At 34.5% G+C, this 22,489-nt stretch overlaps 1 protein-coding gene across 1 annotated transcript in view; it reads right to left on the bottom strand.

Moving 5' to 3' along the window:
• LOC150094436 (small ubiquitin-related modifier-like) overlaps positions 1-22,489 on the bottom strand; it is an 80,866-nt gene that overhangs the window by 11,415 nt on the left and 46,962 nt on the right. The window contains exon 4 of the mRNA XM_090412102.1: positions 1,249-1,320. Within this exon, the coding sequence (XP_090268228.1) occupies positions 1,249-1,320 (72 nt within the window). The remainder of the gene's footprint in view (positions 1-1,248; positions 1,321-22,489) is intronic.

Here is a 22,489-nt window from a genome sequence, read left to right as displayed (position 1 = left end):
CCTTGTATACCTTGCACATAATCAGATAGAAGAAAACTATCATGCTCCATCACAGTAAATACAAACTTGAAAGACTCTTTCAGAATCAGTAGCAGATTTTAAAAAACACCTAATTTTAACAAATATGGTTGTATTAAACTTCCCAAGATTTGGGAAACTTTAATTCTTAGGTCTCCCAACCCAACACAGCCAAGACTAGTCAACAACACCCATACAGGCTGCCCTCACTTTAGTCTTCATGTAGTCTAATATCCTCCATTTCTTCCATTTATTTCTTCTTATGTGTGTGTTATTACAATTTTAACGATGTATTCTTGAAGATGTCTCTGTGATAAGAGATGAAATATTGAAATAATTAAACTTGCTATTTAATTATTTCTCTTTGTGCTGTAGTTATTCCATTAAAGTGTATTATGAGTGTCTGAAAAATTGCAGGTTAAATTCAAGTATGCATTATTTCACTTACACAAGTTCTCTGAACAATAAGTGTGGCAATTAAATTTAATTACAGAAAATGTTTAAATCTCCTTAACTCACTATACAGATATAAAAGCAAAGGCTCTATTTTTGATTCAAACTGCAGACCACTGAGCAGATAGATACGTTGTAATTATAGACATAAAAAAGCCTACCCCTGCTCTTTACTAGCATTAATATTACATCAATTTTTGGAGTTGAAATATTTTAAAACTGTCCACATATTTGAAGTAATGACTTCCAAATGCATAAGTTATTTCAAAAAACATGGAAAGTATCTGGTTATCATCTAGATCAATGACTGTCAAACATTTTCAGACTGTGGCACACTTGCCAATGCAAATTTCTGTCAGCACACCCAGGTTCTTAATGAACCCAAACAGTTTGTGTTACAGCAAAATAAACCAATGTTACATAAATATTAGGCTGGTAAAAGTTTTTATACAAATATAATCATATAAATAGACAAAAGTGGGCTGTAATTTGGATGAAAATACTTTTTACTATCAAAATTTGGTGGCACACCATTTGATATATACCAATCTAAATGATACTCACTGGCATCACAATACAGCAGTATTCACTGCAGAACAAACAACTAAAAGAAAGGAGGTGGCAACCCTGATTTATCAGTAGATGTTATAGAAGCTCTAAATATCTTAAAATGTTTGTCATACTACATTTAAAGGCAGATGCATAATTAAAGGGTTAAAGGGACAAAAGTTTTACAGAAACCTAAATGTATTAAAACAAGATTTGGAAAAAAATTACTTGTTTTGGTGTTTCATCATCATTTATTCTTCTGCCATCAAAGAGAAATCTAAGTGAGGTCACAGGAACTCCCTATCAAAGAAATTTAATTCCGACTATAGATTACACTGATAAAAAAAAAAAAGCAAAGTACTTCATAAAAAAAAAATAATAAATAAATAAATAAAAACTTAGCATCAAAATATAGAAAATAGTGTACTTTCAGTGGAATGAGATAAGTTTAGTCTTGTTAAATAAAAATCTAATACTGTTAAAGCTAAAATTAAACAAAAGTTAGCACTGCTGAAACAGAGTTTCAGATATGGTTTTATATACAACTATCCCTGCCTTACCCAAATAGAGCACTTGATAGAGGACACTGCTAGTCTAAGTCGACATATACAATTGCATGTGCAAATCTGCATAACTCAAAACCATGTAAGTCAGGGACTTACCAAATAATGAAATATAGCCTGCTCATGGAAAGTGTTCCATGAATGCAAAGTCTTGGAATTCAAACTCTCAGGCACTTTTTTCCTATTAACTCAGTACTTTATGTAATACAATGTTTAAAATTTAAATTTCAACTGAAAGTGTTCAAAAACAGACACAGTGGATAGAGGTATTAATGAATTATTAAAAATATTTTAAAAAATATAATAAAAGAACTCTGTGAAGTTACAGGAATCTATGGATTTTGATGACCCCCCCCCCACTAGTGTGCATATGTACATAAATCATTAATGTCTGTCTGTCTATTGTGTAAATCTGTAGTGCAGTAAGATCACAAATTCAGTCTAGAGATCAAAACAAGGAACCTTTTTGATGTCTCTTAAGGCCACAAGTAAGCAGGAATCACCATCACAATAAAAGATACAAACATCCATGCCAACAGGATTCAAACCCATAAACTGTTGGTTGGATAGAACACAATCCACTTGGCCAACCAGAATAGTTATAAGCAATATAAAGACATACATGTTACATTTATGTGAGCTGGATGAAACATGAGTATCAAGTTAAAGATTATAATTAATTAGTAAACTTTGTATCAATTTTAAGTCCAGAAAACCCACAATGCATTCTCATATTTGTTGTAAATCACATATTAAATTTATTAATAATATGTTAATACTTAATGGGTTATATATATAAAATCATTTTTCATTATATATATAAGAAATCTAGATAAAAACACCTTTCAAATAGTTCAATACTGAAACAACACATGGCAAAGGTATCACTGCAGAAATGAACCCCTCCCCCTTCTCCAAAATTATGGATATGTGCTTATATACCCTGACTTGTGATTTGGCAGAGACATTTTTTTCTTTTTTTTTTATGTGAATCCCACTAATGAAAAACTGTTTTTAACCTATAATACATTAAACTATGAGTTAAATAACATAAATCTGGAAAGCTTACACCAAAGACAAAACAGGCAAGTTTTTCAAGCCATTTCAGGTAGGCTATATCTTTCAAGTAGCATAATAATTAGGTAAATTGTGGGAAGGGAAGCTCAAATCCTTATATCAGCAGCATTATCACCAAGAACATACACCAAGGTTGTATTTTCTGTAGTCCTATGAAGGGGTGCCCTCTATAGGTGCTGTTGGCTAGCCTAAGAATTCACATTTCCAAAATTTTGGGAAGTTGAATACAACCATATTTATTAAGATAAGGCTGGTTTTTTAAAGGCTAGACAACAGCACCCATAGAAAGTACCCCCTCATAGGGCTTTATTCTTAATTTATTACAATCTCATTTCTTCCACTTATTATTTCTTGAGTGTTTTTGTGTGTTATTAGAATTTTAACATTGTTTTCCTGAATATGTCTCTGTGACTGTTGTTTTATTATTTCCGTGCTGTTATTATTCCATTAAAGTGTAACATGAATGTTAACCAGTGCTTAAGCCTAAATAATCATTGATTGTACTCATCACTGATCATGTGGGGAATAAAACACTGAATATGAGATGTGTGGTAACTGAGATGATATGTAAGAGCAGCCGCATAGTCTCAACAACTGCCTTAATGCTTCATTGCCAGAGCATTCACACCACAACAACTCCAGCTAGAGCTGCCTTTCAACCCACAATGCGCAAATGGTATCGGTGCAGTGGCCAGACAAAATTCTGAGTTAGAGGCATTTAGTCATTATGCATTTACTACAGTATGACCTAGGATTATCAGTCATGCAGCTATTTATAAGATTACAGACCTGCTGATTTAAATTATTGCCAGATTTTTTTGTAACCTTGCTAATGCTAGGTCAGGGTCTGCCATAGATGAAGCCAGTCAAATGTTGTACCTTTATCTGATAGTGCATACAAGCCTATCCTCAACTAGCTTTACATACTAGGTTATCTATTTTATTTCTATTCCTTTAGCTTATAAAAAAAAAATCTTAACAGTCTTGGTGGAGACAAATCCCTGTCAGAGAATAAATCTCAATAGATTGCAGCATAGTGGCTGCTTTTCTAAGTACAACGCCTAAACCAATACCTAGGTTGTCTGTGGATGATATGTTGCCAATGCGTCACGATTGAATGATGTGGCATAGGAAGTAGCAGCCACATAGTCTCAATGGCTACCGTAATGCTTCTGTTCTACTGGCCTCATCACCAGAGCAATGGCACCGTATGATAATTCAAATGGCCTATTCAGGTAACCATCAGAGAACTCATCTATAAAAAGAAACATGATTTCTTTTTTATAGATATTTCACTTTAGTTGACAAACAGTTGATCATCTGAGTACAGATCTGGAAAAGGCATATGATTAGGTGCCACAAAAAAGCTGAAAATGCAACTTGTATGATGTAAATGGAATATTATTCAAAGCAATATATACCCTATGCTTAAATTGTGGGTAATAGGTTCATCATCTACATAAATCATCAGGAAGAAAAGTGGCATTAAATTTTGTATCAAAATTGGAGATATTAAACTCAGCTCCTTAGAGCAGACAATGTTATATATAAATCCAGGACTAAACCTGGTATGAAAATCATCCATTAAAAAGGCAATCTGTGAACATAATCTTAATACTAAGTAAAAGATCTCAGCTATTTGAACACAATTTAAAGTGAAGATGGCAGATTACATTTGGAAACAAATTTGGAAGCAAAGCTAGTGTGAAATCAGTTTGAATAAGTGAAATTAGCCAAAAACTAGCAGTATACCAGACCTGTTTTTATGTTTCTCATGTGCTGAATAACAAAATGGGTGAATGAATAAAAAATATCACATACACAAAAGTTCCAAGAAAAACTAAAAGAGAAAACAAATAGCAAAATGGCAGAATCGTATTAAAACTCAAGATATCAAAAAGAACTTAAAATCATTAGTATTCAAAATGCATGAGGCAGAGCTAATCTAAAGTGGTGCAGTCACTTAAACAGAATGAAAAAATAAAGGTCAGCAGTTTTAGATGTTTGATGCTAGATAAAAATATCTAAGATTGTCTATTTGTTCACTCCTGCAATTAGTAGTACTTTGTAGTATTGAAATTGAAATTCTATGTTTAGAATAATGTTAATAAAAAGAGATCTTATAAAGAACAGATTACAAAGAAAATTATTAACAGGAAGATAATAATGTGAAATTAATTATGTAATACTACTATAATATCCTACACATACATCAGGATATAATGATGATGATAAATCTTTTTGCTTCATTCTATTAACTTTGTGTGTCATTCTGTTGTTCTGTCATCAGGGGCTGCTTAAAGATCAAAGCTATATAACTGGGACAAGACCTCCAGGTAGCCTTTTAAAGAGTGTAGAGAACCGACGAGGGCTTCTGATCTAATTTCCAATCCTCACCTTCTCATGGTACACCCTCCCTGTTAGGTGGGATACTGGATGAATGAAGATGGGCTCACAATTTGGGAGTTAGGCAACCAAATTGTTGTAATTGGCTTAAACTATAATACAAAATGATGGTGCAACATGACAGAATTTCATGCTAGCTGGGACACTGCCTGATTAAACAAGGTACCCCCGGTTGCTATTGCCAGGGAACCAGCACAAAGTTACCTACTGGAACAAATCCCAAATCAAAACCAGCAGAGTTCAAGATTGGCACCATCACCATAAGTATAAACAGGAAAGAAATTGAACTTGCAGTTTTAGGAAATGACAATGAAGGAAAAGTAGAAGTAGCTGTAATATTAACCAGTAAATATGAGGATAATCTTGAATGGCAGGCAATATCAAGTAGAGTGATGTGGGCAAATATCAGAATGGAGAATTGGACAATGAGACTTATTTGAGCCTATGATCCCACAGAAGGTTCTACTAAGGAAGTAGAGGAATTTTCAGAGGCATTAGAGAAGGCAGCTTACACAAAGAAAAAGGAAAAGCTGGTCCTTCTTGGAGATCTGAACAGCAGAGAAGAAAATTATTACCAGATGTATAGGAATATGTTGAGAAAATTTGGAGAAAACAGTAAAGCTAATAATAATAGTTAATACCTAGATTTTTGCCCAAGACAAGGACTAGTTATTAATGCCAAATTCCATCATAAAAAATGTGAACAAGTTCACATAGAGAGAGAAGATGCAAGAAATAAGAAGTCTCATTCACTTTGTTATCGTTGACAGCGATGTTTTCCCACAGGTTCAGGACACAAGGCATGCAGCAGATTTTGAAAATGGAAGTAATCACCATTTAATGTTGAGTAAAATAAAACTGATTTTCCTATTGAAAAGAAAGATGTTAAGAAAGGTTTCAAGCAAAAACTTGAGCAGCTATTAGAGATGGACAGTGAACTCAAATACACAATTATTATTCAAGAAAAATAAAATATTGAAAACAAGAAACAAACCTTGGAGATTCACTGGCAAACTCTAAAGAAAACATTGACTGATTCAGCCACAGAGGCATATGGTGAGGTAATCTGAAAGGATAGAAAATTAACTAAATGGTATACTCAGCAAGTTAAAGAGGCAGTCAAGGAAAAGAAGAAAGCATAGCAAAAGTTCCTGACAAATAAGTCATCAGCTTGTGCTCTTAGAAAATACAGTAAAAAAAATACAAGAAAGTGAAGCCACTGTGTAAAATTAGCTAAACAAAAATCATGAGAAGAGTTTGGACATGAACAGAGAAAATAAATATCAGGAAAGTGGCAAAATATTTTGGAGGTTGCTGTGAAAGTTTAGAAACTGAGTAAAAAGTACTGTAAAAGGTATCAGAGATACTATTATTATTACGTGACACTTCCAGGGAGTCCAAAGGCTCATCAAGGAAGGGCACCTACTCTACAACTCTGTCTCCACCACTCATTCCACCAACTACTACGCACCGCAACTACCATCATCTACCACCCACCACCACTAGTATTTTCACAGACAATCACAAACATCAATGCCCATGGCAGGATTTGAACCCACAGTCGTTTGGCTGGAGAGCAGATATGCTAACCACTCAGCCAACCAGCTGGCAAAAAATGATGATAAAGGTGGCATGAAAACTGAAGATATTCTAGATGTTTGGAGTAATTACTTTGACCAGATTGCTAAATGAAACAAGCAGTCAGTGGCAGAAATCACTCAACAGGTATATGGTGTATCATCATCAGCTGTCAATCCACTGCTGGATGAAGGCCTTTCCAAGACTCTCTGTCCATGGCTCGTCTTTCCCATGTCACTCCTGCAAACATCATCAATCCACCGTGATTTAGGTCGGTTGTAGTAATTTTTCCTCTTGTGGAATCCCATCCATTACTTCTTTTGTCCATCGTTGATCTTGTCTTCGAGCAATATGTCCAGCCCATTGCCACTTCAGATGTTTCACTCTTCCTATGACATTAGAGACTTTGGTTTGGTTTCTTATCCACATATTCCTTTGTGATACCAAGCATACTTCTTTCCATACTAAATTGTGTTCTTAATTTTTGAATTTCCTTTGCCCTTAGTGTCCATGTTTCACAGCAGTCAAAACAGGAAGAATGCATTGGTTAAAAACTTTTCTCTTCAAGCATAATGGTAATTGGCTTTTGAATACTGAATGTAGTTTTCCAAATGCTTTCCACCCAAGCAACATGCATTTTTTTAAAAATTTATTCATTAATTTATTCATCACTGATGAAATTTACCTCTCTTTAATGCTTAGCAATGAAACATCACGCGGCTCGTTCTACTTTTGAATGATCAATTGTTTGTATTCCACCTTGTAAAAACTGTTCCTATCAAACCACTGAGGATAGTCTGTTAGTTTCAGACTGAAATATTTGGCAAACATTAAAATATCCTTGTGTTAACGTGTTTATAATTCTTAATTTTGTTCCATTGATATCTGTTGTCCTAAGTATATGTATTGATCTACTTATTTAATTTTATCGTTATTGATTTTTGTTATTTCTGGTTGGACTATTAAACATAACTTGGGTCTTCGTTAGGTTTGTCCTCAGGCCAGCTGTTTTGGTAGCAATTTTGAAGTTCATGGATATGGGACTGTAATTCCTGTTGAAGTAAAGGTAACTATGTCACCTGCAAAACGTAGATGGCTCAAATAGCTTCCATTTATCTTCAGACCTTTCCCTTCCCAATCAAGAAGTTTGAATATTTCTTCTAGGCATGCTGTGAATAATTTTGGAGATAGTGTCATCCTGACTTATCCCTCTCTGTATTTCCACAGTAGAGATGTTTCCACTGAAATGAACTGCTGCTGTGGCATTGGTGTATGATGATTTGATGGTCCTGATGTATGACTCCTCCACTTATTGGTTTCGTAGTGCTTTAAGTATTGCACAAGTTTTTACTGAATCAAATGCCTTCTCATAACCAATAAAGCTAAGACATAGTGGTAACTGATATTCATTACACCGTTCAATCTGTTGTACAACTTGAATATGGTCATTGTACTAAAGCCACTTTGAAAGCCTGCCTGTTCTTTTGGTTGTGTTAGGTCTAGGATCGTACAAAGTCTACGAGCCAAGACTTTCATGAACACTTTGTAAACCACTGATAGTAGTGGTTTACAAAGTGTTAGCAAGCTTTGCAAACATAACTTCTAGTTATATCCAGCATCCAAAATATGTGGTACTTCAGCTATTTGGTAGTTGTCTTCTTCATTTAATTTGTCATTCTGATATAATACTGAGTAAAATTCAATTCTTTTTGCTATATCAAAATATAGCAAAAGAATATATATGGTGTATATGCGACATTATATTGAGCAATACATAGTCTCTATTTGAACTATAAGTCAGCTGCTATTCATTATCTATAATTTCTATACTATCTCCACTGTTATTCGTTATCTATAATGAATACCCCTTTCCTTCACATAATGAAGGAAAGGAGTATTAAACCTAATATCAAAATTGGTGATGTTAATTTTAGCTCTGTACTTGAGACATATGATGTTATACTTCTGAATAAATTCAGTAGAAGCCTGCAAGATTCTGTGACTAAATTGAATAACTGTTGTAATAAATTTGGTATGAAAATCAGCAATAAAAAGACAAAGACAACTAAAACAGGCAGAAATATTGAGTACATCAACTGTATCCTGAAGAGAGAATTTATAGACGTAGTAAAACATTTTGACTATTAAGCACAATTTTTAGTAAAGATGTCAAATTAAATATGGAAATGGACAACAGAATTAGTAAAGCTGTTATGGGAGGAAGTCAGCTAAATAAATTCATATGGAATAAGAGAGAAATTAGTCAAAACATTATATTAGCTGTATACAAGACAGTGTTCAAACCAATTTTAATTTATGGATCTTGAAGCTGAGTCAGAAATAAAATATTTGGAGATGAAAGACTGGAGACCACAGATACAAGAATTCTGAAAAAGATTAGGGGAGTGAAGATGGAAGCAATGGCAGTATCATATTAAAAATGAGGATGTTACAAAAGAACTTGGATTGTTAGTATTCAAGAAGGTGTCAGCAGAGCTAATCTCAGATGTATGGTCACTTAATCAAAATGCAAGTGGAAAGATTAGCAAAACAAGGTTCTTTGCAAGGAAAAAGACTCACAGGAAGACTAAGATGTAGGTGGATTATATACAGGAAAACCTTGCTTAACGTGAATTAGATATGGGTGATAGAGTGAAATTATACCATTTCTCGCTTTAATTGAGTGATTAATCAGTTAATGCAATTTTTTACGGTATTCAAAATTTTTTGTCGCCAATCTGCAGCGAGTAGCGCCACTTGGCACTTGCTGAGTCAAAGCTATCACTGCAAGCGAACGTGCAAACTCTGTTCTCTTGTTCAATCACTTTTCCTTCATTTTGCTTTAATTTAGATAGCTATAAGGCTTTATTATATTCAACCCCTGATATGTTCGGATTGTATTAAATAAGAGCAAAGAATACAAAGAACAAGGAAAAGTTGCTACTGCTTCTTTAAGCATTTAGATCACTCAAAATAGAAGCCATTTAATGATCGAGATGGAACGTCTATCGCTCTGGATTGAGGATGGTAACCAAAAAAGAATACCTCTTAGCACAAGGAATATTCAGGCAAAGGCTCTCAATATTTTTACCTCACTAAAAGAGACCAAATTTCAAGAGGAATGTGAAAGCTTTACTGTGAGTTTAGGATAGTTTGATCATTTTAAAATTGAACTAAACTACATAACATATGAATAACTGGGGAATCTGTGCACTGATAAAAATTCTGCGACCAAGTTTCCTGAAGAATTGCAAATTTTTGAGGGTGATTATGACAATCATCAATTATTAAACATCGACGAAACTGGTCTCTTTTGGAAGTGTATACTGACAAAAATTTCCCTAGCTAAAACTAAAGCATCTCAACTACGATACAAATCATCTAAAGATTGTCTTAGGCTTTTATTAGGAGGCAATGCAGAAGGTGATTTTAAACTCAAACCCTGTTAGTTTATCATGAGCAAAATCCAAGATCTAACAGTATTGAAGAAATCAGCACAACTGGAAAAGAATTTGGATTTAATGAACTGGATAATGAAGATGTGATGAACTTTCTCGATTCTCTTTCAGAACATTTAAGCGAGGATGATGATGAAAGTTTTTTTTTCACTTGGTTAGACTATAATAAATTTAGTTTAATCCTTTATCCAAGTGTGAGCAAACAAAGTTTGCTCCTGAAAATATCTTCAGGACTGGGATAAGGTAGTACAACACTGGGCAACTCGTAGCAAAGGTGAACCAAGCTAACATCTCTCCTATTTCAGTATCTCCCATAATGCAAAACACATCTCCTTGCAGATATGTACAATGTTATGCATTAAAGGGAAGGGCCACCACCCAGATTAGTTTCGGCCTTTATTGAGGTCTCTTCAGTGGGAGCCAGGCCCAGAAGTGGAGATACAGGCAGAAGTGAGATAGGAGAGATGTTAGCTTGGTCCACCTTTGCTACGAGTTGCACTAACTTACCCCAGTCCTGAAGATATTTTCATGCGCAAACTTTGTTTGCTCACGCTTGGATAAAGGATTAAACTAAATTTATTATAGTCTAACCAAGTGAAAAATAAACTTTCAACATGTTTCTCTAAATCCAGAGTAATTTAATAAAAAGGTGGCACACCTTTTGGCAACTCCTATAGGCATTGCTTCTGCCTGGTATCTCCACTTCTGGGCCTGGCTCACACTGAAGAGACCTCAATAAAAGTCGAAACTAGTCTGGGTAGTGGCCCTTCCCTTTAATGCATAACATTGTACATATCTGCAAGGAGATGTGTTTTGCATTATGGGAGATACTGAGATAGGAGAGATGTTAGCTTGGTCCACCTTTGCTACTAGTTGCCCGGTGTTGTACCACCTTACCCCAGTCCTGAAGATATTTTCAGGCGCAAACTTTGTTTGCTCACACTTGGATAAAGGATTAAACTAAATTTATTAAAGCAAGAATGATCTTCAACTAGAAAAACAGCGTGCATATGAAGAAGATAAGGAGTGCGAGCAAGGAGAGAATGTTATGACTAAGAAGCTAACTGCAATAGAACATGAGCTAGTTTTCAATCACATTGAGCATGCTAAGGAAATTTTGTTTGAAGCTGATCCTGATATAGAACAAAGCTTCAAAGTCTGCTGAAATCTTGATAAAGTGGTCGCCAGCGATAGCAAATTGCATGACAACATGAAAAGTTGAGCACTAATCAAACATCTTAACTTAATTTTTTTGTTAAAAAGTAGTTCAATCAAATGTTTAGACATTAAATAAAAATTTAAACAATTGATTTTTAATTTTGATGATTTTATCCTCTAATATAGTTTATACTGTAAATTTTATTTTCAAATTTAAGCACTGATGGATGAATTATAATCATTCCTATTGTTTATTGTATTCACTTAAAGCGATTTTGCTTAGCGTGCATTAATTGATGAATTAATTAATCCCATTAAGCGAGGTTTCCTGTATAGCTAAAATTGCCTTAGAAGACAGAAATATCAGATCTGATATTGTTGGAGCCTGTTGAAAGGTAACAGATTAATTTGGATGTATGTGGATTGATATACCTAAAATTGCCTTTGATGACAGAACATCATCAAATTCATGATATCTACCCTGAGAAGGTGTACAGGGTATTATGATATTACTACATGAAAAAATTATGTCATTTCTAATTTCTGATCGACAATTATCCTAATTTTTTTTTTTTTTTCATTTTCTTTCTTTAGTCCAAATTTCCTAATAATCATATTTCTTGGAGATTTAAATACTTACTATTGCAGCTGGGTTTACTTTTAAAAACTGCAGAGTTACACAAGTAGAGATGAAACATTTGCTAGCTCTATCGATCTCACATAAATCATTCACGTGTCTACCAAAATACCAAAGTGACATAAACCACTCTATTGTAAAGATAATCATTTACAATTATGAATCTTTTCACGATAATTTCTCTAAATTGATATATTATCAGTTTTCGTTTCGTAGCACATGTATCGGCACTTGCATTGTGCCCGTTATTGATATTATTAATTATTGTCAAAATGAAATGTAAACCATTTGAAATTGATATACTTACTAGATTCTGATAGTTGTGTAACTTTCAAAATTTTTTATCGTAATTTAAAATTATTAAGTGTTGTGTTTTGAAAAGACAATCTCGTTACGCTAACGGAGATGTGTCAGCCATCATACGCAACTTCTCACCTGCCATTTACATAGTGTGTGCATGCTTACTGAGGAGTTTGATGGGTGATTGACAGCTGACAGAGAGAGCATTCGGTATCAGAGTAACAAGGAAAATGAAAAGGAAAGCTAATGAAAGTATAAGAATGCAGATCAGAGAAATTTTGTTCTTAGGAAGTTTTTAAGTTTTAAATGACAGTCGGGAGAATATTGTAGAAGATTCCGAAAAGGAATTGTAGAACTGGGAGTCTTTAAACTGGAGGAGTTGAGAGTATGAACAAGTATTTAGTGAATTAAATAAGATATTGCAGTCCATGTTCTAATTGAATGTTTGAGGAATAGCCGAATGGAAAGTTTCATCTTCTGTCTAGAGGACACCTGATTACTATGGAAAAAGCAATTGGTGAAATATGAAACTAAAGTGGTTTAACATGAAGAGCTCAACTTAGATATGTTGTTTATGAAGTAGTATAAGAAACTTTTTTCCTCTGGCACAAAATTATTAAATTGTGCATCAAGTAGAACTACAAGATGTAAGAATATTTATACTTCAGTGAGACAGGAGGAATAATATTGTATGCTACATGAGGAAGATTAAAAAGGATCCCATGGAAAAGAAGAAAAATTTTATATTTTCTTCTAATAAATTCTTATATATTCTTATAAATTTTATATTTAAATGTGCCTAATGCGTTCTTTAAAACAGGAGCATTAATCGAATATAATAACATGGGGAAAAGTATAATTCGTTCCTCAAATTTCTTTTTTGATCCTTAATTTTTTTTTTATAAAAGAATTAGGGTATGTCTCAGGGCCTAGTTAAAGGAAAACCATGAAGCTGAAAGACAATAAAACATATTCAGAATATAAATTTATTATTCTGCTTCTTAACAAAGAATTGAGCTAACGTAGTTTGGCAGGCATTCTGTTTCTTTTTTTTCATACAACTGATGTAATGGCCCTATTGCCTCTTCTGCAAATTTTACTGGTTCTCTCTTCACCAGGGCCAGTCTCTAAGCACTGCTGCTTAAAAACTTCGATTGTACGAATAATATTTTCAAATTGTTTCTGTGAAACCTCTTTGGACTTGTCAGTGATTAAATTTTCTTCATATTCTTCAGTAGCTTCCTGCTGTGCATCTAAATTTAGCAGGTCGGAATCACTCAACTTCTCAGAATGAGATTTAATTAACTTAGATTCATTTGAAAAGCCTCTAAAATCATTTGTACAATGTGGAAGAATGTGCTTCCAAACGGCTCGCATATTGCTAGCAGTAATTTCATTCAACTTTGCGACTTTATAACCTGGCTGAGATTTCTCTGATTTGGTTAGAAAAGTCTTGGAAGGTATTCACTTCCAAAAAAAAAAAAAAAAAAAAAAAAAAAAGGCCTGTTTCATCGACATTAAATATTTGATGATCACAATAGTTCCCTTCTTACACAATTTTCTTCAAAAATCTCTGGATATCTCATTATCTGCAATTGCAGCTTCGGCTGTGATTAGAACATTAGATAGCCTATTTCTCTTTTTGAAACACTCAATCACCCAGCACTAATGTGGAATTCTTCTTTTCCATCATTGATAGCCCTTTCTTTCCAGGTTACAAAGAGACAATGCTTTTGATTTAATAAGGCCAGTGTTTAGCGGAATCCGTTTTTGGTTACAATCTTCAATCCATGTAAAAAGACGTCTCTCTAATTCAATCATTATAATACTTTGATTTCGAGTGATTGCATGATGAACTTGAAGCAGCCTTATCTTTCTCTTTGTATTTAGCAGTTGATTCACCCATTTTTGTGTTCTTGTCCTATGTTTGCTTTGGACTCACCTTGTTCATTTTTCTTTATTATTTCAAATTTTTCTTCCAATCAGATTACTTTTCGAATAATTTTCACACTTCTATTTTTTGCTCACTAATTCTTTTACTCATAATTAAAGGTTAGGAAAATAATTAAAAATAAAAAAGTAAGGAAAACAATTGCACAAGATATGATCAGCAAAATGCTATGTAAAGCAGATGACATAAATGTTGGCTGTAAATCTGGAACAGTGTACATGAAAATAGTGTAGTATGCCATTAAAAAATAACTTTGTAAAATGTTTCAAATCGGTAACTAATTTAGTTCATCCTGGAGTGATTTTTAAAATAGTTAGCTATAAAAAATGTATAGATCGAAAATTTTTAAAATCTGTAACATATATTTTTAAGATGTATATAGGCGCACTAATCGAATTTGGGTATCGAAAAAAAAATGATGCATTAATCGGGTGTGCATTAATCAAGGGATTGCTGTATATTGTTTTAGTTTCATTAAATGTGTATATATATTTTATTTGGTCTCGAGTCAATAATTTTCCAGATTCTAAAAGAAATAGTTAAGTCATTGCACCAATCAGAATTGAACCCTCGTGTAATTAAGAAACACTCAGAGTATAAAAATCTCTTAATAGAGATTTTTATACTCTGAATGGACTGTTTCTCATCTCTCATCATAACATAAGACTGATTACTTCTTCCATGAAGCAACACTTAAACAATCACTCCTATTAACATGTCTGACATTATTATGTCAAGTAGGATGAATTTCATTATTTCTACTTAATTTCCTAGGTATGTGAAGATTCAATATCTCCATTCACGTTTAATCTCGTTCCAAGGCTGCTCAAAAGAAGAATCAAGCATCTTGCTAATGCCAAAGATGCTTGAATCTTCTTTCAAAATTCTTCATCAAAATATCCATCTTTGTCTGCTTGTTTATAACTACAATCAAATGATCAACCAAAAGTGATTTTCAAAGGGCCAAAAGCAGCAATCTCACTTTATGACCATATGGTAGTTATCCAATGGCAAAGACACTGGATACAGCTTTTGTCCATTCCTATGTTTGAATCTTACATGGAAACTTTTCAGTAATAACAACAAATATGGATTATACCAGTCTCAATCCATGGGGCTTCTTGCTTATGTCATCCAACTTTAAACATATGTCAAGGACAAGTTTGGAGAAATTCAAATGGTTGACTCTGGATATCTTTATGGCATTCAATCAGGTTGGGCACAAAGTTTTATTAAACAAGCTTCCATTCTTATAGTCTGTCTTCTACAAATGGGTTACCAAATTTCTCTACTGTCACACATTACATGTGATGATGGACAGATCTTCACCTTCAAACTTTGTATAAATACTGAAGTAGTACACCTACCTTGATCACATACTAAGGCATGAATCCCTACAAAAAAACACTTCTAGAAGGAATGATACAAGGAAAAAGAAGAAGAGGAAGACAAAGAACAGATTGGATGGGAAATATTAAGACTGGACCTTTATGTACTATGAAGAATGTAAAAGAGAAGCACAAAACCGTACATGGTGGAAGCTCATGGTAGTCAACCTCCTGGAAGGAGATGACATCTGACAAAGACACCACATGGCTCTGTTCTTCCACCTACTATATCCTATGCACTCCACTGCTGACGACGGTATACTATATTACTCCTTTCTCATTTTTTTGACAAATTTTGCACAAACGTGAAGAACATTTGCTTCAAATCATTCTTCAATGGCAATTAACTTCCAATATATATATATAAATATATATATATATATATATATACACATATATATATTCATGTTGGAACTTATGTGAAAATATATAAATATGAACAATTAGAGGCTGGCTTTTTAAAAAAAGAAAATGAGAAAGAATAATAATTCTTTGTTTTCCATATCATACATTATGAAGTAAAATAGTTATGTAAACTTCATTTATGGAAAAAGTATAAAATTAATGCTAGTTCAGTAAATTAAAACTTTAATTATTACAAATACTGTACATATAGCATGTGGCTCTTGTGAGCCCCCCCCCCCCCCCCTTAACAGTATGATTATACAGAACAATTTCTTATGGCATTACATTTTAGTTTTACTTGAAACTTTTTTTTTTCAAGTTATATTTCTCTAAGAAATCTCATACATTTAAGTATTTGTTCTATTATTTATGCATAATGATGGAATCTCTTTTCGAATTTCTGATTTCCTCTCAAAAATCAAATCTGAGTTTAGAACGAGCCATGTTTATGCAGACTATGCCTACTATGTCACACTCTTAAGTCAAGAGTTCTTTTACATCAGGTAACCAAAAAAGTTCATGCAGTTTTTGGTAAAGTTTGCTGCAATGACTTGTTTCATTTTGTAATGGATTGCAGAGTGCAATTTTTTATGCACATCATAAGGCAAAGATATATGTCAGTCAATCAGTGCACTCTAACTTGATGTGTAACCTTTGTTTGTGACTTTGAACCCTTTTAAAATGTCAATTGAACCTGGTGTAATTCAGACTTGTTTGCTTTATGAATTTAAACTCAGTTCGAAGTCTTCAGAAGCATCTCATAAGATGTGTGGCATTTGGAAAAGATGCAGTAGCAGAACATACTGCACAGAAATGGTTTAAAAAATTTGTTTCTGATGATGAATTACTTGAAGATGCACCACATTCAGGAAGACCCTCCATTATTGATAATGAAGAATTACATGCCACTGTAATTCTACATTACTGAAAATAATTCTACATTAACGTGTTGAGAACTTTCACAAATGTTTAACGCAAGCAGTGAAACAATTTGTTTACACTTGCATCAACTGGGAAACTCATGGAAGCAAAGCAAATGGGTCCCACATGCATTATCAGATGACAATAAACTTCAAAGGCTATCAATTTGTTCTTCACTTCTTTCATGTCATAAAACGTGCTGTTTTCGGATTACTTGCTCACTTGTGATCAAAAATGGATCTTGTACTCTAACAAGAAGCAAACTTATCATTGGTTGTCACCAAACGATCCAGTACCGCACACCTCAAAGGCACCGCTTCATCCCCAGAAGACTATGCTTTTTTGTTTGTTTGTGTGGACTGGAACCAGTATTGTCCACTACGAGTTTCTCGCTGCAGGCAAAACAATTATGGCTGAGATCTACTCGATGCAACTCAAGCGTATACAGGATGCGTTACTTCGGAAACTGCCAAGACTAGTTAATCAGAAGAAAGTGCTATTCTTACAGGACAACACAGAACCTCATACTGGATTTAGAATCCAGAAAATGTCAAACACAACAGTTATTCCCCATGTCCGTTATTCACCTGACCTCGTCCCACATGCGATTTTTTCCTGTTCCCCAAGATGAAATTCTGATAGCTTTGATATGATTCAGGAGATCCAGACAGAATAACAGGAGGTGTCCAACACAGTCGCTTGAGGACTTCCAAGGATGCACAGAATCATGGAAAATCTGCTGGGATCGCTATATACATCATGCCCAAAGGAATTACTTCAAAGGAGAGGATGGAAACTAGGAGTTTGGGTGAGTATTTTTTTTTCTTCTTTTAACAATCAAATTCCCCAATTTTTGGGTAGTACCTCATGCATCAACAAAAATTATTAACATTGTTCCAAAAGATAAAATAGTTCCTAAGCAAAGTATTAATTACCTTTGCTTCTTATCACTCACTAAAAAAAAAAGCCTTTATAAGTAAATTCACAGAATCTATATGTAATACTTAATACAGTGGTCAAGTGCGACTAACCTCAAGTATGCTAACATCATGCCAGATATGCCTTCTATAAGGGAAGAACATGTGCTCTAAAATTCATTGCCAGGTTACAAAACCTTAAATACTCTCTATGCAATCCTCTGTGGCTTACACTTGCCTTCTGTTATTTTGTTGCCTTCATTTGCTACCTTTACCACTTTACACAATTCAGATGACCATATTGACCTCCATCTCTGATAGATGATCTCATCATAATTATCATCAAATTCCAGATATGTACTTTCAGATATACTAACCACTCGGCCTGGTTGACCAAGTGGTTAGTGTATCTGCTCTCCAGCCAAGAGGCTGTGGGTTCGAATCCTGCCTGGAACATGGATGTTTGTGATTGTCTTTCACCATCATGCATTCATCAAGACAAATATGTATATACTCTCCCAAGAAAAACAGTGAACCCTGCACCAAGCAGGACATAACACTAGGAAAAGGAAGACTATCAGTCCACCTTGATCTTCGTCTTCCTCTGGGTCTTTTTTCCTGCCATCGTGGCAAAAAACACACTTGCTTTGTTAACTTTTCTCCTCCCATTCTGTTTAAGTGACCATACCACCTTAGATTAGCTCTGCTAACACATTCCTGAATGCTAACGATGTCAAGTTCTTTCCTAATATCCTGTTGTTTTTTTTTAATGTGATACTTCAACTAATGCCATCTGTTCACTCCTTTAATCTTACTTAGAACTGTCATTTCTATGGCCTCCAGTCTTTTATCTAAAGTATTTATCTAAAACAGCTCTCAGAATTCTATAATTTAAAACTGGTTTGAACACCGTCTTGTATACGATAAGTGTTTTAACTAATTTTTTTTTTTATTCAAAATAAATTTATTCAGTTGACTTGTTACACTACTAGGTTTGCTAATTCTGTTTTTTATTTTCATATTTAATTTGACATCTTCACTAAAAATTTTGTCTAAATAGCTGAAATGTATTACTTGTTCTATTTCTCCATTCAGGATACAGTTGGCGATTTCATTATTTCTGCCTAGTTTCATTGTTTTTGTCTTTTTATTGCTACTTTTCATACCAAATTTATTACAACAGTTCAATTTATTCAGGGAATCTTGCAGATTTGTACTGCATTTATTTTGAAGTATAACATCATCATCTACATAATGTTAATAGCTGAGATTAACAAATCCGATTTTGATATTACGTTTAACGTCACTCTTTAACTTACAGTTTAAATTACTGAAACAGGAAAATCATCTTTCATAGAGACTTCCATGTTCATATTCCAAACTGGTGCCTCTTCTTTAACTTAAAAAATCAAGCTGAAAAGTAAAATGAACTATTATCTTTTAATAGTAATCTAATACAAATTGTTCACCTACCAGAATACCAGGTAATCATCATTCTCCCAATACCCTGAAACTTTCTTAACCAGCTTTCTCTAAATACATGGTAAATATTAACTTTCCTACTGGCAACTCTAACCAGTACCTTGTCCAAGTTTCCTTTTCTGCAGATCTATCTTCCCCAGCCAATCTCAGCTCTATGTATTATGTTTCACTTGTTCTATAGGTTGGTTCTTCATTCAGAATGCAGTTGATGTTTTCAAAGTTTCTGCATATTTTCACTGTCTTTGTCTTTTTATTGCTGATTTTCATACTAAATTTATTACAGCTTGCCACATCAGTTTGTTGTAGCATAACCCCATAATATAATATGCCAGTGGAAATCTCATCACACCAAAGTGCATAACTTTATACTTGCTAACATTAAACTGATAGCCATTTTCTTTTGCCCAAAATTTCCAGCCTATTCAAATCATTTTTTGTAAGTGCTGGATATCAGTAACATCCCTGATTGCCCCTACCTTCACATCATCAATAAACAACTGCACATCTATTAGATCCTTCCTAATGTCATTAATGTATAGATTGAACAATGGCCCAAGAACTGAACCCTGAGGTACACCACTTCTTCATCTTCCGTCTGGTGACGGGTTGAGTCCTCTTTGTACAATGTCTCCAAATGGCTCTACTTCTAGTCTTCTCGAACATAGTAATGAAGTTGGGGAATTCCCTCTTTCTTTTTAGGATCTGAGCCAAATTTTCCTCAGTCTTCTGGGTAGACGCTGTTCTCCTGTTCTTCCATTTAGCACAACGTTTGGAAGTCTGTGTAAAGCTGTTGCTGAAGAAAATTGTCTGTGAGGTTGTCCTGGTAGTTGAGATCCTGCTTTACATGTTCTGTGGTTTTATGTTCAGTCCAGTTCCCCCCCCCCCCTTAGGTACTTTCCCCTTGAATGCACTTATTTTGAGTTGTTCCTTCTTAGTGAGTCGCCATGACTCACTTCCATAGAGGTACACCACTGGTCACCTTAAATCTGGCAGGTTTGCACCCAGCATATACCACTTTTTGATATCTGCCTGTCAACCTTCCACTGATTCAAGTCAATAGTTTATATTCCAATCTCATATTCTCCAGTTTATGCAACAGCCTTTTGTGTGGTATCCTATTAAATGCCTTAGAAAAATCCAATATTACCATAATGTATCCATTCCCTTTATCCAACTTGGCTGTAACATTGTTATAAAATGAGCAAATTGCTAAAACATTACCTGCCTTTAGTAAACAATTTCTTCTAGTGATTTAGCATTATAAATCAGAAATGTTTGCCACAAGGGATGACCTCCTGATTACTATTTCTGCTCACCAGATCTAAACATCTACTCTGACCAAATAACTGAAATAATCCTTGCTGGAATTAGGGCCTTCAATTCCTTACTCCTCACAATACACTAAAACTCTATCCTCTATCCAAACCCAGGTTCTCCAAGTGTGCCAAACAGTTCAAGATAAAAATGAAAGGTATATTCAATGCCTCAAATCAAGAGCCCCAGTTTCTTACTCAGCCTGTGCTAAAGCTCACAAAAAACAACAGAGAAGGTTCATTAATGGACAATTTCTATAGTAACTTAAAATCCACCAATTGATTAGTAATCTGGATTTTGGCACTCCTATCATGGCAGACCATCTACCTAACTTAACCATCTTTGGGCACAAGCAATGTCTGAAGAAACTCACAGGTTCTCTTGATATTTCCTATATTTTCAAGGTCTTCTCAAACTACCATTTTAGAATGTCTTCCTCCCACCACACACACACTGTTCTATTCTTCGTGACCTGATTGCAAACTTCTACTCTAGTGTTTCAGTATGTGTCATGGTAGAGTCTACTGTCATGAGAATACTCCATCAATACAAGGGTACCCAGGGTTCTGTATTTTCACCCATACTCTTTCTCCTATACATTAGCTACCTTCTCTCATTAAGCATCAAATCCTATCCAGTTTGTCTGATGACTCAAACCATTTCCTCTCTCTATTCAAACAACCATATACCGCTCAGATTATTCAAGCTTCAAGATCCATAGCTAATGCCTTAAAAAATGATCTGTCTTATTTCTGAGAAGAAAAAATTTGCCTCACGGTACCTTAAGTTGGATAATATTCTGAATGCAGGTCAAGATCAATTTTCTCTTCCTGAGCTGACTTTAACATTGAAGCCTATCCTAGCATAAACACACCGCTGACATAGCCTACTCATCCTTCAAAAAGCTTTTCAAAACACTATTTCTCTTCTGTTTTCAATTCTTAATCAGCATCAAATTCCTGACACGTACTCTCAAGGGGTGTATAGGATATGATCCTCCTATCCTATCCCTCTCATCTATCCATCCTAAGACGGGTTGAGTCCCCTCCTAATGAGGGGTTACTGGATTATTAATGCAGCCTGTTCACCACTCCTCTGCTGCATCCCCTAAGATCAATATTCATGACAGTAATCCGTGTGTGTTCATGGGGCCAGTTTTCCTGCTTGTGGGATGAAAAACTGGGGGAAAAATCCTGCTGTCCACACCCAAGACCTGCTAACATGGCTATGGCTGAGGAAGATCCTTGAGCTCCTCATGTCGAACCTAGGACACTCCTTCCTCAGGCATATGGTTGCGAAGCGCATAGCCACTAGGCTAACTGCACGGACCAGGATATGATACTGCATGAAAAACTTACATCATTACTAACTTCATATCTACAATTTTAGTCCAAATCAATCTGTTACCTGTCAAAACTCCAACATTATCAGATCTTATATTTCTGTCTTCTAAGGCAATTTTTATTGTACAATCCACTCATATCTTGGTCTTCCTCTGGGCATTTTCCTGCCAACCTGGCTAAGAACACTTGTTTTGCTAATCTTTCCTCTCCCATTCTGTTTTAAGCAACCATACCACCTGAGATAAACTGTGCTAATATCAGGTGGTATGACATGTTACTGAATGCTAACAATGTCAAGTTCTTTCCTAATATCCTCTTTTTTTTAATATAGTATTGCCATTGATGCCATCTGTTCACATCCCTAATCTTTCTCAGGATCCTCATATCTGCAGTTACTAGTCATTGATCAAGTGTTTTATTTTTAACCCAGCTCTCAGATCCATAAGTTAAAATTGGTTTGAACACTGTTTTGTATACAACTAATTTAGTGTTTTGACTGATTTCTCTCTTATTCCATATAAATTTATTTAGTTTACTTCCTACCATACTGGATTTGTTGATTCTGTTGTCT

The sequence above is a fragment of the Typopeltis vanoorti genome, chromosome 22 (assembly GCF_054136105.1).
Source record: "Typopeltis vanoorti isolate ZY-2024b chromosome 22, IOZ_Tvanoo_1.0, whole genome shotgun sequence".
NCBI classification, from domain to species: Eukaryota; Metazoa; Arthropoda; class Arachnida; order Uropygi; family Thelyphonidae; genus Typopeltis; species Typopeltis vanoorti.
The sequence above is the reverse complement of the archived record's forward strand: the minus strand, read 5'-3'. Positions and strand labels throughout refer to the sequence as shown.